The 14,631-nt window shown below is 40.2% G+C and overlaps 1 protein-coding gene across 1 annotated transcript in view; it reads right to left on the reverse strand.

Moving 5' to 3' along the window:
- The window catches only part of tpo (thyroid peroxidase), a 49,565-nt gene extending 35,325 nt beyond the window's left edge, over positions 1 to 14,240 (reverse strand). Inside the window, exons 1-4 of the mRNA XM_033022078.1 lie at positions 14,206 to 14,240; positions 10,892 to 11,061; positions 8,029 to 8,161; positions 3,534 to 3,663 (exon numbers count right to left, since the gene is read on the reverse strand). Coding sequence (XP_032877969.1) covers positions 3,534 to 3,663; positions 8,029 to 8,161; positions 10,892 to 11,061; positions 14,206 to 14,240 — 468 coding nt within the window. The remainder of the gene's footprint in view (positions 1 to 3,533; positions 3,664 to 8,028; positions 8,162 to 10,891; positions 11,062 to 14,205) is intronic.
- Positions 14,241 to 14,631: the final 391 nt, after the last annotated feature.

Below are 14,631 nucleotides of genomic sequence, written 5' to 3' on the forward strand. Positions count from 1 at the left end.
AGTCAACATGGATTTGTGCCTGGAAGGTCATGTTTGACTAATCTTCTTGAATTTTTTGAAGAGGTTACTAGGGAAATTGACGAGGGTAAAGCAGTGGATGTTGTCTATATGGACTTTAGTAAGACCTTTGACAAGCTTCCTCATGGAAGGTTGGTTAAGAAGGTTCAACTGTTGGGTATAAATGCAGGAGTAGCAAGATGGATTCAACAGTGGCTGAATGGGAGACGCCAGAGGGTAATGGTGGATGGCTGTTTGTCGGGTTGGAGGCAGGTAACTAGTGGGGTGCCTCAGGGATCTGTGTTGGGTCCTTTGTCGTTTGTCATGTACATCACTGATCCGGATGAAGGTGTGGTAAATTGGATTAGTAAGTATGCAGATGATACCAAGATAGGGGGTGTTGTGGATAATGGAGAGGATTTCCAAAGTCTACAGAGTGATTTAGGCCATTTGGAAGAATGGGCTGAAAGATGGCAGATGGAGTTTAATGCTGATAAATGTGAGGTGCTAAACCTGGCAGGACAAATCAAAATAGGACGTACATGGTAAATGGTAGGGAATTGAAGAATGCAGTTGAACAGAGGGATCTGGGAATAACCGTGCATAGTTCCTTGAAGGTGGAATCTCATATAGACAGGGTGGTAAAGAAAGCTTTTGGTATGCTAGCCTTTATAAATCAGAGCATTGAGTATAGAAGCTGGGATGTAATGTTAAAATTGTACAAGGCATTGGTGAGACCAAATCTGGAGTATGGTGTACAATTTTGGTCGCCCAATTATAGGAAGGATGTCAACAAAATAGAGAGAGTACAGAGGAGATTTACTAGAATGTTGCCTGGGTTTCAACAACTAAGTTACAGAGAAAGGTTGAATAAGTTAATTCTTTATTCTATGGAGCGCAGAAGGTTAAGGGGGGGCTTGATAGAGGTCTTTAAAATGATGAGAGGGATAGACAGAGTTGATGTGGACAAGCTTTTCCCTTTGAGAATAGGGAAGATTCAAAAAAGAGGACATGACTTCAGAATTAAGGGACAGAAGATTAGGGGTAACATGAGGGGGAACTTCTTTACTCAGAGAGTGGTAGCGGTGTGGAATGAGCTTCCAGTGGAAGTGGTGGAGGCAGGTTCGTTGGTATCATTTAAAAATAAATTGGATAGGCATATGGATGAGAAGGGAATGGAGGGTTATGGTATGAGTGCAGGCAGGTGGGACTAAGGGAAAATAATTGTTCGGCACGGACTTGTAGGGCCGAGATGCCCTGTTTCCGTGCTGTAATTGTTATATGGTTATATGTTATATGGTTAAAGAGACTTTATGTTGATAAATGATGGACCAACAAGATACAAATGGGTCACTGACTTTAAATGAAATTTAACACAACAGGTGGCTAGTAATAATAATTTACATTATGTTTTACATAGCTGTGGATAATTTCTTGATTATTGAATTTTGGGAAGGATGAATAAATGGACAAACAATTTACAAATACATTGATTTTAATATTATTTATTTGGTGAATGGTTATTGGATTAGTTTAAATTGGGTTGTTGGATTGCAAGGGAAAAGATAAATAAATCCACTTTGAAAGCTGATGTTGGCAATAGAATATCTAGAATGTTTATTTGAAACTGTAGATTTAGACCGGAGACGAGGAAACACTTTTTCTCACAGAGAGTGGTGAGTCTGTGGAATTCTCTGCCTCAGAGGGCGGTGGAGGCAGGTTCTCTGGATGCTTTCAAGAGAGAGCTAGATAGGGCTCTGAAAAATAGCGGAGTCAGGGGATATGGGGAGAAGGCAGGAACGGGGTACTGATTGGGGATGATCAGCCATGGCCACATTGAATGGCGGTGCTGGCTCGAGGGGCCGAATGGCCTACTCCTGCACCTATTGTCTATTGAAATTGTGCTCACAATTTCTGAGGTGGTGATTTTCTTCATGACAATTATAATCTAGTAGGAAGTTCACTATTTCACTAAGGTCCCTTTCATTTTATTCTCTGCAACATTTCTTCGTCCCCAAGAGTAATAAGTAATTATTTGTGTGTGTGTTGAAAGAACAGATTAAGCAATTAGCGATGACAAATGGTGATGCTAGACGATCGTCTTGTCCAGGAGCTGGAATAATTATGTGGGTTAGAGAAGATGAGGTGATGATGTGACTTCAAATGCATTTTTATTCAACCTATTCAACCCTTCAAAATTATTCTACCTTAGCCTCTACCTCTCATTGCCAGAGCATTTGTAATTGAATTTGGATTCACAATTCATAACTATGTGCACAAGTTTCAAAGTATGAGAAATAAAAACCTTTTTTGTTATGTAAATAAAATGCCATTCAGAAACAAATAAAGTGAAATCATTGTCAACATCAGTTTACCCTCCAGAAAGGATCTTTTATAGACCTCATGCTATTTTGGATACGATCTAAAGAACGTCCTTCACAGCTGATTCCATATCCTAAACAACCACAATCACAATGGATAAAAGGTTGGACATGTCAATATTTGTCAAATATTCCCTCTGTCCATTCTCTCAAGGCAGTCTTTAGGTATTTTTGTTTTACCTTTTCAGCATCAAAACCTTGCTCATTATCTCAAAAGCTTCCTTCACAATAGATAAGTGATCATTACTTGCATGTAGGGTAAATAGCAAAGTGCACATAAAATAAACTGCTTCCATGCAAAGAATGATGGAAGATAATTATCAATGGGTACAAGAATCAAATAAGTGCATGAGTGTTCATCACAGATTACACTCAGCACATTCAACACAGTGGCAAAGCTGGGAGAACTGTTACCTCAGAGACTGTGGTTCAATCCTGATCTTAGGTAATGTCTGTGTGGAGTTTGCATGTGCTCCCTGTGACCATGCTTAATTACCGTATGTCTCTAACATGTCCAATAAACATAACACTAGATTAGCCATGAAGGCTGCCATAGTACACATCAAGTAATGGAGACCCATCAACTGTAAATTATGTTTATATGAGTTTTACTATGAGGAGGCAGCAGAACTGTGAACAATGTGAATGAACACAAAGCTAATGAAAGTAAGCAGTCAAATTGACACATGCAAAAGGGACTGAATGAGCCTTACATTACAATTTGAAGTGTACATGAATTAGAAACTGCAATACAAACATGACCTTCTTGAAACTTCAAATTAATGCTAATACCCCAAAAAACCTGCAGGAGGTGACCCATTTTACATCATACTGGGTATTTACATAAAAGTCCATGAAGGTGCCTCTTTACACTTTAGGCAAATTCCTGAGAAATAAGTGATAATAATCAAATAAATATTTCTTGGTTTGAATTCTTTTTGAGCCAAGCAGAGGAATGCAGTGGTGATTGTGGGAGGAGGCAGGCAGCAGGGGTTACCTGCCCCTCTCGTCAACAATCACTAGTTGATCAATTAGTGATTTGAATGTGTGCATGAATTTGTATAATATGTATCCATTTAAAGTGACCCTCCTGTAGCCTCCAAATTTAAAATTCCTCCTCATACCCCTGGAGTCGAGAGAAGGCAAAGTACTCACAAGTGGTAACTTAAAGCCTCTGTATGTGTGATCAGCATTCCACCCTTTCGGCTGGCTGAATCCATCCTCATAACTTGGAGCCAGCCACCGTACGAGAGCAGTGTTCGAGGCCCCCCAACTGGGGTTATTTCTGAAAGAGAATTCAAATCAAAACTCTCAGAATCCTGAGAATAGGATACATTTTTTAGCAATCAAATTACTTTGAAGAAATCGAAGAAAAGACATTTGGACAGATATATGGAAAAGAAGGATTTAGAAGATAAATATGGGCAAATTGGACTAACTCAGTGTGCCAACTTGGTTGGCATGGACAAGGTGGATGACCAGTCTGCTTCCGTCCTTTGTAGTTATATGACCCTAAATCTTAATTATTTTTCTGAATTGGTATTGTCGTTCTCATGGCCTGCTTCCAATTACCTAAAATGTATTTCCATATCATGGAAACAGTGTGACAAGAGTGGGAATAAGTGATGCCACAGTAGATTTAGCTGCGTGTGATGTATTCCAAAATATTTTCAAAGTCTCGCCTTCCCTATTAATAACTAGAGCCGTTTTGGACTACAAGTGATTGTGCTTGACTTTTAAAATTTATCATTATACATTAGACAAATATAAGATGCTGGCCACATTTTGCTGTCCTTTTTGTTTTTAAACAAAAGGCATTACTTCCAATTCTACTCTGCAATATGATGTGGTGCATACTGTCATAACAAGCATTTTGACTTAAGGAAACATTATCAGGTAAAACAAACTATAATTCATCTCTGGTACACAAAATTGCTGGGGAAACTCAGGGGGTGCAGCAGCATCTATGGAGCGAAGGAAATAGGCGACGTTTCGGCCCAAACCCTTCATCTCTAGTCAACTGCAAATGTCCCAGATGCTCTTTCTGTTGGACAATGCTATGCTGAAAGCAACACAATTTATAAAGCCTGGAAACAGGATTGTCTAGTATTATTTTACAATTACTGTGAAATGGTTTTCTTTATTACACTTTAGGTTCCAATATATTATAATCAAAACAGCTGCAATAAATACATCAAATACATATGTTAATACTGAATTTAAAAAAAAACAAAATGCTTCTTAATCATTCCAGATACATAAAATACTTTTTGAAAGTTTTCTACACATTGACTACAAAATTTAATTCTTCAAAATACGTTAATTGATTGGAGTCTCTTGAATTTGAATTATATAATCAAAATGCCAAATTTCTTCATGCAAGAACTTCCACTATGCCCTGACATCGTTGTTTTCTCCTGCAAACATATGAAATGTCTTGCCAAAATGCATTACTGTAAAATTTAATCCTGATGCCAAAACAATGAGAACACCCCATATCTTGTTACCCCTTTCTCATCAGATATGACTCAATAATTATTTTTTTCATGAACATGGTACTCTTTGAAAAGAAACATGAGGAACCTGCGTTGACTGTAAATATTGGGTGTGTAGGTTATTACCTGAGTGGAAAGGAGCATGACAGACACAAATCAGTAATGAGGTGACACAAGATCACATGTTATAGGAGTAGAATTAGGCCACAGTCTATTGAGTCTGCTCCGCCATTCAATCATCGCTATTTTCTGCCTCTTATTCCCAGTTTCCTGCCTTCTCCCCATAACCCTTGACACCCGTTCTAATCACGAATTTGTCTATCTCTGTGCAGCAAGGAAATCTGTGAGAAGTGCAGCAAGGAAATCTTTCACATCTGAAGCTCAACCCTTGACATCATACACATTTTCCGGAATTCGGAATGCTGGGATACATGCAGAATTTCTCCCCTACCATTCACCTTTGACCTTCATGTGTCCTCTCACTTGGAAAATGACGAAGCATGAAGGTCATACCAAGGATCACTTTGTCCAGAAAAGGTAACGCAGCTGTTTAATAAGCTTTAAGGAACATAAAAATTATAGAATGATAATGATAACAAAGTGAATTGCAGTGAATACCAATTACTTTGGAAAACAGAGAGAATGGTCAATAATGGGAACTAAATGCAATTGTTGCCATGGGAATGCAGAGACCACCTTGGGAAAGACTGACTATTTCTTATGAGATTAAAGATTACTTTGAGGACATATGAAGTCTCGCTTTATTGTTCTGGGTTCCCATTCTGGGGCGTGATCCTGGAACCAGCCAATTCTTTACAGTATACAGTTGTTTTGGTAAGAGCACAAATGATACAAATCAAAACAAAACTAAATTTAAAATTAAAGTAGAAAGGCTAAACTTTTTCAGAGCTCAGGCCATGTGAGGTAAGAGAAAGAGAGTGAATGGTTCAGGTTGGAGATCATCAGAACTGGGAAGGCACAAGGGCACAGCTGGTAGAGCTGCTGCCTCAGCACCAGAGACCCGGGTTTGAGCCTGACCGTGGTTGCTTTATGCACTTGCTCCCTGTGACCATTTGAGTTACCGTGCTCTGGTTTCCTCCTCCATCCCAAAGATGTGTGGGTTTGTAGGTTAATTGGCTTCAGTAATATTGTAAATTGTCTCTAGTGTATTGGATAGTGTTAGTACACGGGGGTGATCTATAATTGGTTTGTACTTGGTCGAGCGAAGGGCCTGTTTCCATGCTGTATCTCCGAATTGAAAAAGCTTATTAAGAGGTTGTGTGAAGGGTTGCCTGATAAAGTAAACCTGGTGTATATGTTACAAACAGGGCTAACTGTTCAATAAGTGAATAGGAGAAGACTGAGAGTAAGAACATAGACAAAAGCTAAGAAATGCAAAAGGTGATACCTGTACATGGATAGGAGACCAATGCAAAATGAAACTGCCTGAAAAAATATTTTTGACAAACTAATCATGGGTACTAGAGGAGGTTGAAATAATGGTTCTGAAAAATGAGGGAGAATAAAGGGAAATCAGCCAAACAGGCAATACCTGTGCTTAAAGCAGTGACCAGCAAAAGCCCTGCAGAGGGACGATGTCTGATTGGGGTCAATAAACTAGGTAGTACCTCTGAATTGAAATGGAGACCTTCCCAGCCCTTTTACAGGGCAACCTCCATGGAGAGGAAACAGTGTGTACATATTCTCCTATTCAGCAGAAGACGAATGAACTTGGAGTGGAGTGGAATGTAATGTAAACACCATTTAGTTTACTGACTGCTCAGCCCAAATGTCTTTCTAGGGTGTCCTTAATGCCAATTGAATTGGATAAAACAGAGGCCTGTTATTGTTGGCTTGGTGCAGGAACAACAGCACAGTTTGGAGTTTACAACAGGACCACGAACCTGTTAGTAAAGTTACCAATTCATTTTTGTGATTTCCTACACTCAGAACATATTTTGATGTATTTTAAATGATATTCACAAACCCAAAGGATTTTTTAGACTTTAGAATTTAGAGATACAGTGGAGAAGCACCCCACCAAGTCTTCGCCGACCAGCGATTATCCTGTGCACTAGCACTATCCTACACACTAAGAACAATTTACAATTTTACCAAACCCAATTAACCTACAAACCAATAAGTCTTTGGAGTGCAGGTGTCAGGGTTATGGGGAAAAGGCAGGAGTATGGGGTTAGGAGGGAGATATAGAGCACCCATGATTGAATGGAGGAGTAGACTTGATGGGCCGAATGATTTAATTCTGCTCCTATCCCTTATGAACTTATGAAACCAGAGCACCCGGCGAAAACCCACACGATCATAGGGAGAATGTACAAACTCAATACAAACAGCACCCATAGTCAGGATCGAACCCATGTCTCGGGCGCTGCGAGCAGCATCTCTACTGCTGTGCTACTGTGCCGCCCCATTTTGTGATGCAGGAAATCAGAAAGCCTATTTATGTACAGCAAGGCGTCATAAACAAAAACAAGGTAAGTCCATCCTATCATGGAATCATTTATATTTGTTGATACCATCTATAACTCTCTGTACTTTTAAAAAACAACAACTTTAGAACATTTATTTCCACCCAAGAGAGCAAACAGTAGGAATCTCGATCTAGTATCTCATCTGAAAGACTTTACTCTGGCAGTTTGGCACTGAAGCTTCAGCTGAACAGTGTTCAAAGCGTCTGGAGTTGAATCCACTCACATGTATCAAAGTAAAGAGTACAACCAGCTGGGTCACATCTGACACCCTTACGGCGCTGCATCTGACTTGATTTTCATTTTTATACTGTGTGCTCCTTTCTCTCAAGTTCACAGTGGCATTTTTCAAAGCCACCTTTAAAATATCTTTGTTTACAGCCTGCATATAAACGACAGTTACTGAAAATAACTTTTTGCTGATCTTTTGATATCAGTTTTTGATATTTAATTGCCAGTATTTTCCATCAATGTGAGGCTTTTATTGTTCAGCCTCTCGAAGGAACACAAGATCATTACGTACGAAGCAGGCACGTGGAACGATAGGTTTTGGAAAGACTCAGTAAGTACCTGACCAACATCAACATCCAAATACCTTAACAGCTATGAAATGGAACATTTCAAGGCTAGTAATAACGAAGGGTAAATGAAGAAAGTTCCAAAAACCTGTTGTTGCAGTTCCCATTAATTGACCTGTATTTTCTGGCCAAACAACTATTGTGGCAAGTTGGCGGCTGCATGTGAGGTAAACACCCTGATGCAGTAGCAAGGGCTTTCAGCGCGTTCACAGACAGAAGACCTAAACCCAAATGACAAAAGTCTCTTATTTAAGTTTCATAACTCGTCAGAAATGTCACCGTTACAGTGAAACACTAACTTCTATTAAGCATGCATATTTTCCGATGTTGCACCACTGAGCTGAATTTCCTGCAGATCATCTGGTTATGAGGTCTTGAATCAAGAACAGGATTGTAGACACTTGCTCTTGGTTTCCAGGTACCCACAATGGTGGACTTTGACCCCAAAATCTTGACCAAGATGCACCAATAATTCTGAATTAATGGTGCATGTTTGTCTCAGATTTTAGTATAAACTGAAATAGATTGTTGAGAGCAAGTGACCAAAACAACCTCTCTGTCCAATTAAACTGCTTGCAAATGCAAGTGAAAGGTCCAATGGCTATTTGAACCCATACTGCGATGTTGGATTGCCCCCTTGGTCAGCTGACTGCATTCAGGAAGAATAGCAGATCTATGTGTGTTTGGTAAAGTAGCACCATTGCAGCAGCTTGCCAGAAAATAATGGAACTAACAGGTGCGTGCTTGCCTTCCCATTCCCAAACTGACCTTTCTTTCCTGGGCCTCCTCCACTGTCAGAGTGAGGTCAATTGCAAATTGGACGAACAGCAACTCATATTTCGCTTGGGCAGCTTACAACCCAGCAGTATGAACGTTGATTTCTCTAATTACAAGGAACCCCTGGCTTCCCTCTCTCTGGACTCTGTGCATCTACCCAATCTATTCCTCTCATGATTTGTTTGCACCTCAATAAGATCACCCCTCATCCTCCTGTGCTCCAAGGTACTTGGATCATAAGTCCTTGCGTGAAAATATTTTGCTTCAAATGCTCCTTCTATCTTTTAACCAACATTTAAATCTGTATCCCATTGATAATGATTGAATATCATATGGCTCTGAAACAAAAAATGTTTACACAATTTTGAGGAATTGGTCTATTTCTGATATCAGCAACAACACACTTAGTTGAGCACTAAGAAAAGATGGACATAGGACTGAGAACACAACTGAATGACGTGATAAATATCACCTCCACCTGGAGAGAGGACAGAAATTGGAGACTGGATTCAATTTTATTTGAGCCTTATAAACTGATATTGCAGTCAAAGTGAGCGGTATCATTTTGGAGTTAATGTGATTCTGGGGAAAATAATTTGGGTTCTAAGATTTTAAGAAGGCATGTTCTTTTGTTCATTAATTTGCTATTTTGGGTGACTCGACATTGATCACAATAATTTAAGTGGTTTTAGATGCTATAAATTCATGTAAAATATAAGATTAACAATTGTACATTCAGATGTTTGCATAATTTTATGTAATGAGATCATTCATGTTTTGTAACAGTAAATTATCTACAACTTGGCCAAATTAGAGAATATTTTTACTAACGATTGATAATCAGCCGCAGTCTAATATGAGTGATAAATCATTTGACGACTCTCAAATAATCTTCTGTGGAAGTGTTGTCAACTTGTCGGGAAATATAATTTAAAGTAACTTTATAATGAACAAAGGTATCCAATAAGAAACTTCATGTGACAGAGGATGGATCATTTGAAATAGAACTCTCCATAAATATTCCTACAGGGGTTTAATATATGTAATTTTGAAAGATTTTGCATAACATATAACATAATAATAGTAGAATATGTGCAACGCACTATTCTTTTTACAATTCAGGGGCTGATTTGATTCTGCACTGACTGACGAGGTTAAAGTTACTTATTTCAAAGGTGGTTTCAAAGAAAAAAATCAGTTACAAGTTAAAATCAGATCTAAGCTGGAGAGGTACAGATATAATAGGGCCATGAATTTATCTGGAGCCAGAAACCACAACTTTGCGCCTCACTGGGCAGATTGCACTCCATTGAAAGAATCCTGCATTACTAATCCTTATATTTGCTGCTGAATGCTCAGATGGTGCATTGATGTTCTGACCTAGGTTGGCCTCGTGATTGTAGCTCTGCATCAACAATGTCCTCATGCTTTACGAGGATGTTGCCAGGATTCCAGGGGTTGAGCTACAGGGAGAGGTTGAGTTGGCTGGATAGACACACAGTCTCTTGCCCAGAGTAGGGGAATCGAGAACCAGAGGATATGGGCTTAAGATGTGGGGGGAAAGATTTAGTAGGAACCCCAGGGGTAACCTTTTCAAACAAAGGGTGGTGGGTATATGGAACGAGCTGCTAGAGAAGGTAGTTGCGGCAGGTACTATCGCAATGTTTAAGAAATATTTAGACAGGTACATGGATAGGATAGGTTTAGAGGGATATGGGGCAAACACAGACAGATGAGGCTAGTGTAGAGGACTTGGTGGTCGGTGTGGGAAGGTTGGGTTGAAGGGCCTGTTTCCGTGCTGTATCACTCTATGACTCTATCTGTCCAGTCACAGTTGCATTATCTTCATGGGGGAACTAACAACATGCCATGAAATCCCATCTTGCCTGTGGTTCCTATATCCTGAGATGAAAAAATATATATATCAGTTTCTGTTATACTCTGTGGATGGAGAATAATTAAAATAAATAATTTTATTTATCTGAGGGTGGAGCACGTACATATTCTGGGTACAGTAGAATGAGAGGAAGAGCTTTATTCTTCATGTGTTATGTCTTACCTATGAACTAATGACACCAGCTAATAAAATGGGCAATTGTTCATTTGTTCTCAAGTTATCATTTAAAATCTTTTGCTGTAAATATTTATTTGAGGGATAGACATGACTTCCTTACCAGTAACATTCACTGATCTTCTGTATTTATGGTGTACTCTTTTTTGGATCAGAATCAATGACATTCCCATTATCTCAGCAGCTCTTGAAACCATTTTGCTCTCAGGGTCTGGACGCTTGGAAACTGACATCAACTCAATGGAAGAGGACAGTCTATTGACATTGATATTCCTGATGGAGAAAGATAAAGCCAAAGGATCTCATGTCAGACTGTAGTTGAAGTGTAAAAGCATTTGATCAAATTATTTCACACAGTCTCAATTGCGTTTTATAAAAATTGTGCAAAGCAAAAGAGCTGAATTTGGATAGTCTAGTTTCTCAATGTGTTAATCTATCCGGATGTGTCATTGCTTAGCGTAGCAACTGCTCTGTCCAAGACTGCAAGAAATCGCAGTGTTGTGGAAGCAGCCCAGTCCATCATGCCAACAGATCCACTGTACATCTCAGATATGTTCAGCCAGAGGTACATTATGACACATTGGAAGATTTTGGAGATGCGGAAGGCAAACCGTACGTTTGACAATCTGAATTGAATTTCTGTTTCACGCACATTTTGGGAAGGAAAATTAAATATTGTTCTCGTCATTAGTCATTAATTTATTGTCACATGTACAGAGGTACAGTGGAAAGCTTTTGTTGTGTGCTAACTGGTCAGCGGAAAGACAATACATGATTACAATTGAGCCATCCAGCGTATACAAATACAAGATTGGGAACATCGTGAATAACATTTAGCACAAGATAAAGCCAGCAAAATCCGATCGAAGTTAGTCCAAGGGTCCACAATGAGGTAGATAGTAATTCAGGACTGCTCTCTAGTTCACAAGTTATAGAAGTTGAATGAGGCCATTTGGCCCATCGAGTCTCCTCCGCCATTCAATCATGGCTGATCTCTGCCTGCTAATCCCATTTTCCTGCCTTCTCCCCATAACCCTTGACACTCATTCTAATCAAGATTCTGTCTATCTCTGCCTTAAAAATATCCACTGACAGCCTCCACAGCCCTCTGTGGCAATGAGTTCCACAGCTTAACTACCCTCTGACTGAAGAAGTTCCTCCTCACCTCCTTTCTAAAAGAGCGCCCTTTAATTCTGGTGCTATAACCCCTGGTCCTAGACTCTCCCACCAGTGGAAACGTCCTTCCTACATCCACTCTATCTATGCCTTTCATTATTCTGTAAGTTTCAATGAATCCCCCCCCCCCCTCAACCTTCCGAACTCCAGCAAGTAGAAGGTGATGTCAAACGCTCTTCATATGCGAACCCACTCACTCCTGGAATAATTCTTGTCAACCTCCTCTGGACCCTCTTCAGAGCCAGCACATCCTTCTTCAGATATGGGCCCTGAATTTCCTCACAGTACTCCAAATGCGGCCTGACCAGTGCCTTATAGAGCCTCAGGATTACATCTCTGTTTTTTGTATTCCATGTCGTCTTGATATAAATGCTAGCGTTGAATTTGCCTTCCTTACTACTGATTCAACTTGCAAATGAACTTTATTGGGAGCCCTGCTCCAACACTCCAAAGTCCCTTTGTACCTCCGGTTTCTGGATTCTCTCTCCATTTAGAAAATAATCTACGCTTTTATTCGCATTACCAAAATGCATGACTCCACACTTTGCTATAATTAATTTAAACTTGCAACTTCTCTGCCTACTCTCCTAACCTGTCCAAGTCCTTCTGCAGAGTCCTTACTTCCTCTACACTGCCTGCCCATCCACCTATCTTAGCATCATCTGCAAACTTGGTTGTTGTTGGTAGGATGAGTCATAGCCTCATACAGTGTGGGAACAAGCCCTTCGGCCCAACTTGCCCACACCGGGCAACATGCCCCAGTTACACTAGTCCATATCCCTCCAAACCTGTTCTATCCATATACCTATCTAAATGTTGAGATAGTCTCTGCCTCAACTACCACCTCTGGCAGCTTGTTCCATACATCCACCACCCTTTGTCTTAAAAGCGTAATGGTGATGGTTCAGTTGCCTAATAAGAACTGGAAAAGAAAGAAACTGTTCCTGAATCTGGAGTTGTGCGTTTTCACACTTCTATACATTTTACCCGATAGGAGAGGGGAGAAGAAGGAGTGCCGGTGTGTGACTTGTCCATGATTATGCTGGTGGCTTTGCTGAGGTAGCATGAGGTGTAATTGGAGTCAATGGAAGGGAAGTTGGAAGTTGAATCTGGGCTGCGTCCACGATTCTCTGCAATTGCTTGCGGTCTTAGATGGAGCCGTTCCCCAACCATGCTATGTTGCATCCCGATATAATGCTTCAATTTGTCATTGGTTTACTATACACCAATGTGCAGCCAAACTCCATTAATAAGTTTGCTGATAACTTCGCCACAGTAGGTTGGATCTTGAACAATACCGAGACAGAGAACAGGAAGGAGATCGGGAGCTTAGTATAAAGACCACATCCTCTCCCTCAATGTTGGAAAAATGAGCGAGCTGTTCATTGTCTTCAGGAATTGGGATGAAATATACGCCCCAGTCTACATCAATGTGCTGAAGTGAAGACGGTTGAGAGCTTCAAAATTCCTAGGTGTGAATATCATTAACAAATTGCCCTGGTCCAACCACATCAATGCTCTGGTCAAGAAAACACACCAATGCCTTTTCTTCCTCACAAGACTAAAGACATTTGACATGTCTCAAATGATTCTTACCAATTTCTACAGTTGCACCATAAAAAGCATCCTATCCGGGGCAGCTTTATATGACAATGGCTCTGCCGCAAGACTACAAGGAATTGCAGAGAGTTGGAACTCAGCCCTGTCCATGATGCAAACCAGCCTCCACCCCATCTACACTTCATGTTGTCTTGGGAAAGCTGCCAACTTCTTCAAGGACCACTCACACCCCAGTAATTCACTACAATAGGTCAGACTCTTGCATGAACCTCTCGTATGTAACATGATTGGCATTGGTTAGCCTTACTATTTGGTTTAATATTGTCATTGGTGCCAAGATGCAGCAAAAAACTTTATTTTGTGTGCTAGTCAGGCAAATCATGCCATATATGAATACATCAGATAGTACAAAAGGTAGGAGGAAACAGAATGCAGATTATTTGTGTTACAGCTAAAGAAAAAGGCGCAAATGCCACAATGTGGTAGATTGGGAGACCGGGGATATATCCTTAGCATATGAGAGGCATTTTCTCTAATGATCTGTGCTGTCAAGTCATTATATCATCTGCCCTGTGGGGGAGGGGAAAAGAGAATAACCAGAGTGTGAGTTTTCCTTGATTTTGTTGGCTGCTTTACCAAGGCAGTATGAGGCGTAGAACTGGTCTTAAGTGTTGTTTTTACCTTTTCATTGTGTGATCTATAGCCTTGTCCACCATATCTAATCCTCCTTGAACTGCATGAGGTAGAAAGGGGTCACCTAGCTTCTCCGTGCCTTCTTTGGAGTAAAAGAAATGTGTGAATACATACATGAACCATCTGCCATCTCAAAACGGAAAGAGCTGGAAGCATTCAACAGGTTAGGCAACATCTGTACAAAAATAAATAAAGTTACTGCTCAGGTTAAACAGCCTTGATCAGAAATAAGAAGTGGCACAGCGGGAGAGTTGCTGCCTTACAGCGTCGGAGACCCGGGTTCGAATCTGACTACAGGTGCTGTCTGTACAGAGTTTGAACATTCTCCCTGTGACCACGTGGGTTTTCTCCCACATTCCACAGATGTAAGTTTGTAGGTTAATTGACCTGTATATTGTCCCTAGGGAGTAGGAT

This window comes from Amblyraja radiata, chromosome 5, assembly GCF_010909765.2.
Source record: "Amblyraja radiata isolate CabotCenter1 chromosome 5, sAmbRad1.1.pri, whole genome shotgun sequence".
Classification (NCBI taxonomy): Eukaryota; Metazoa; Chordata; class Chondrichthyes; order Rajiformes; family Rajidae; genus Amblyraja; species Amblyraja radiata.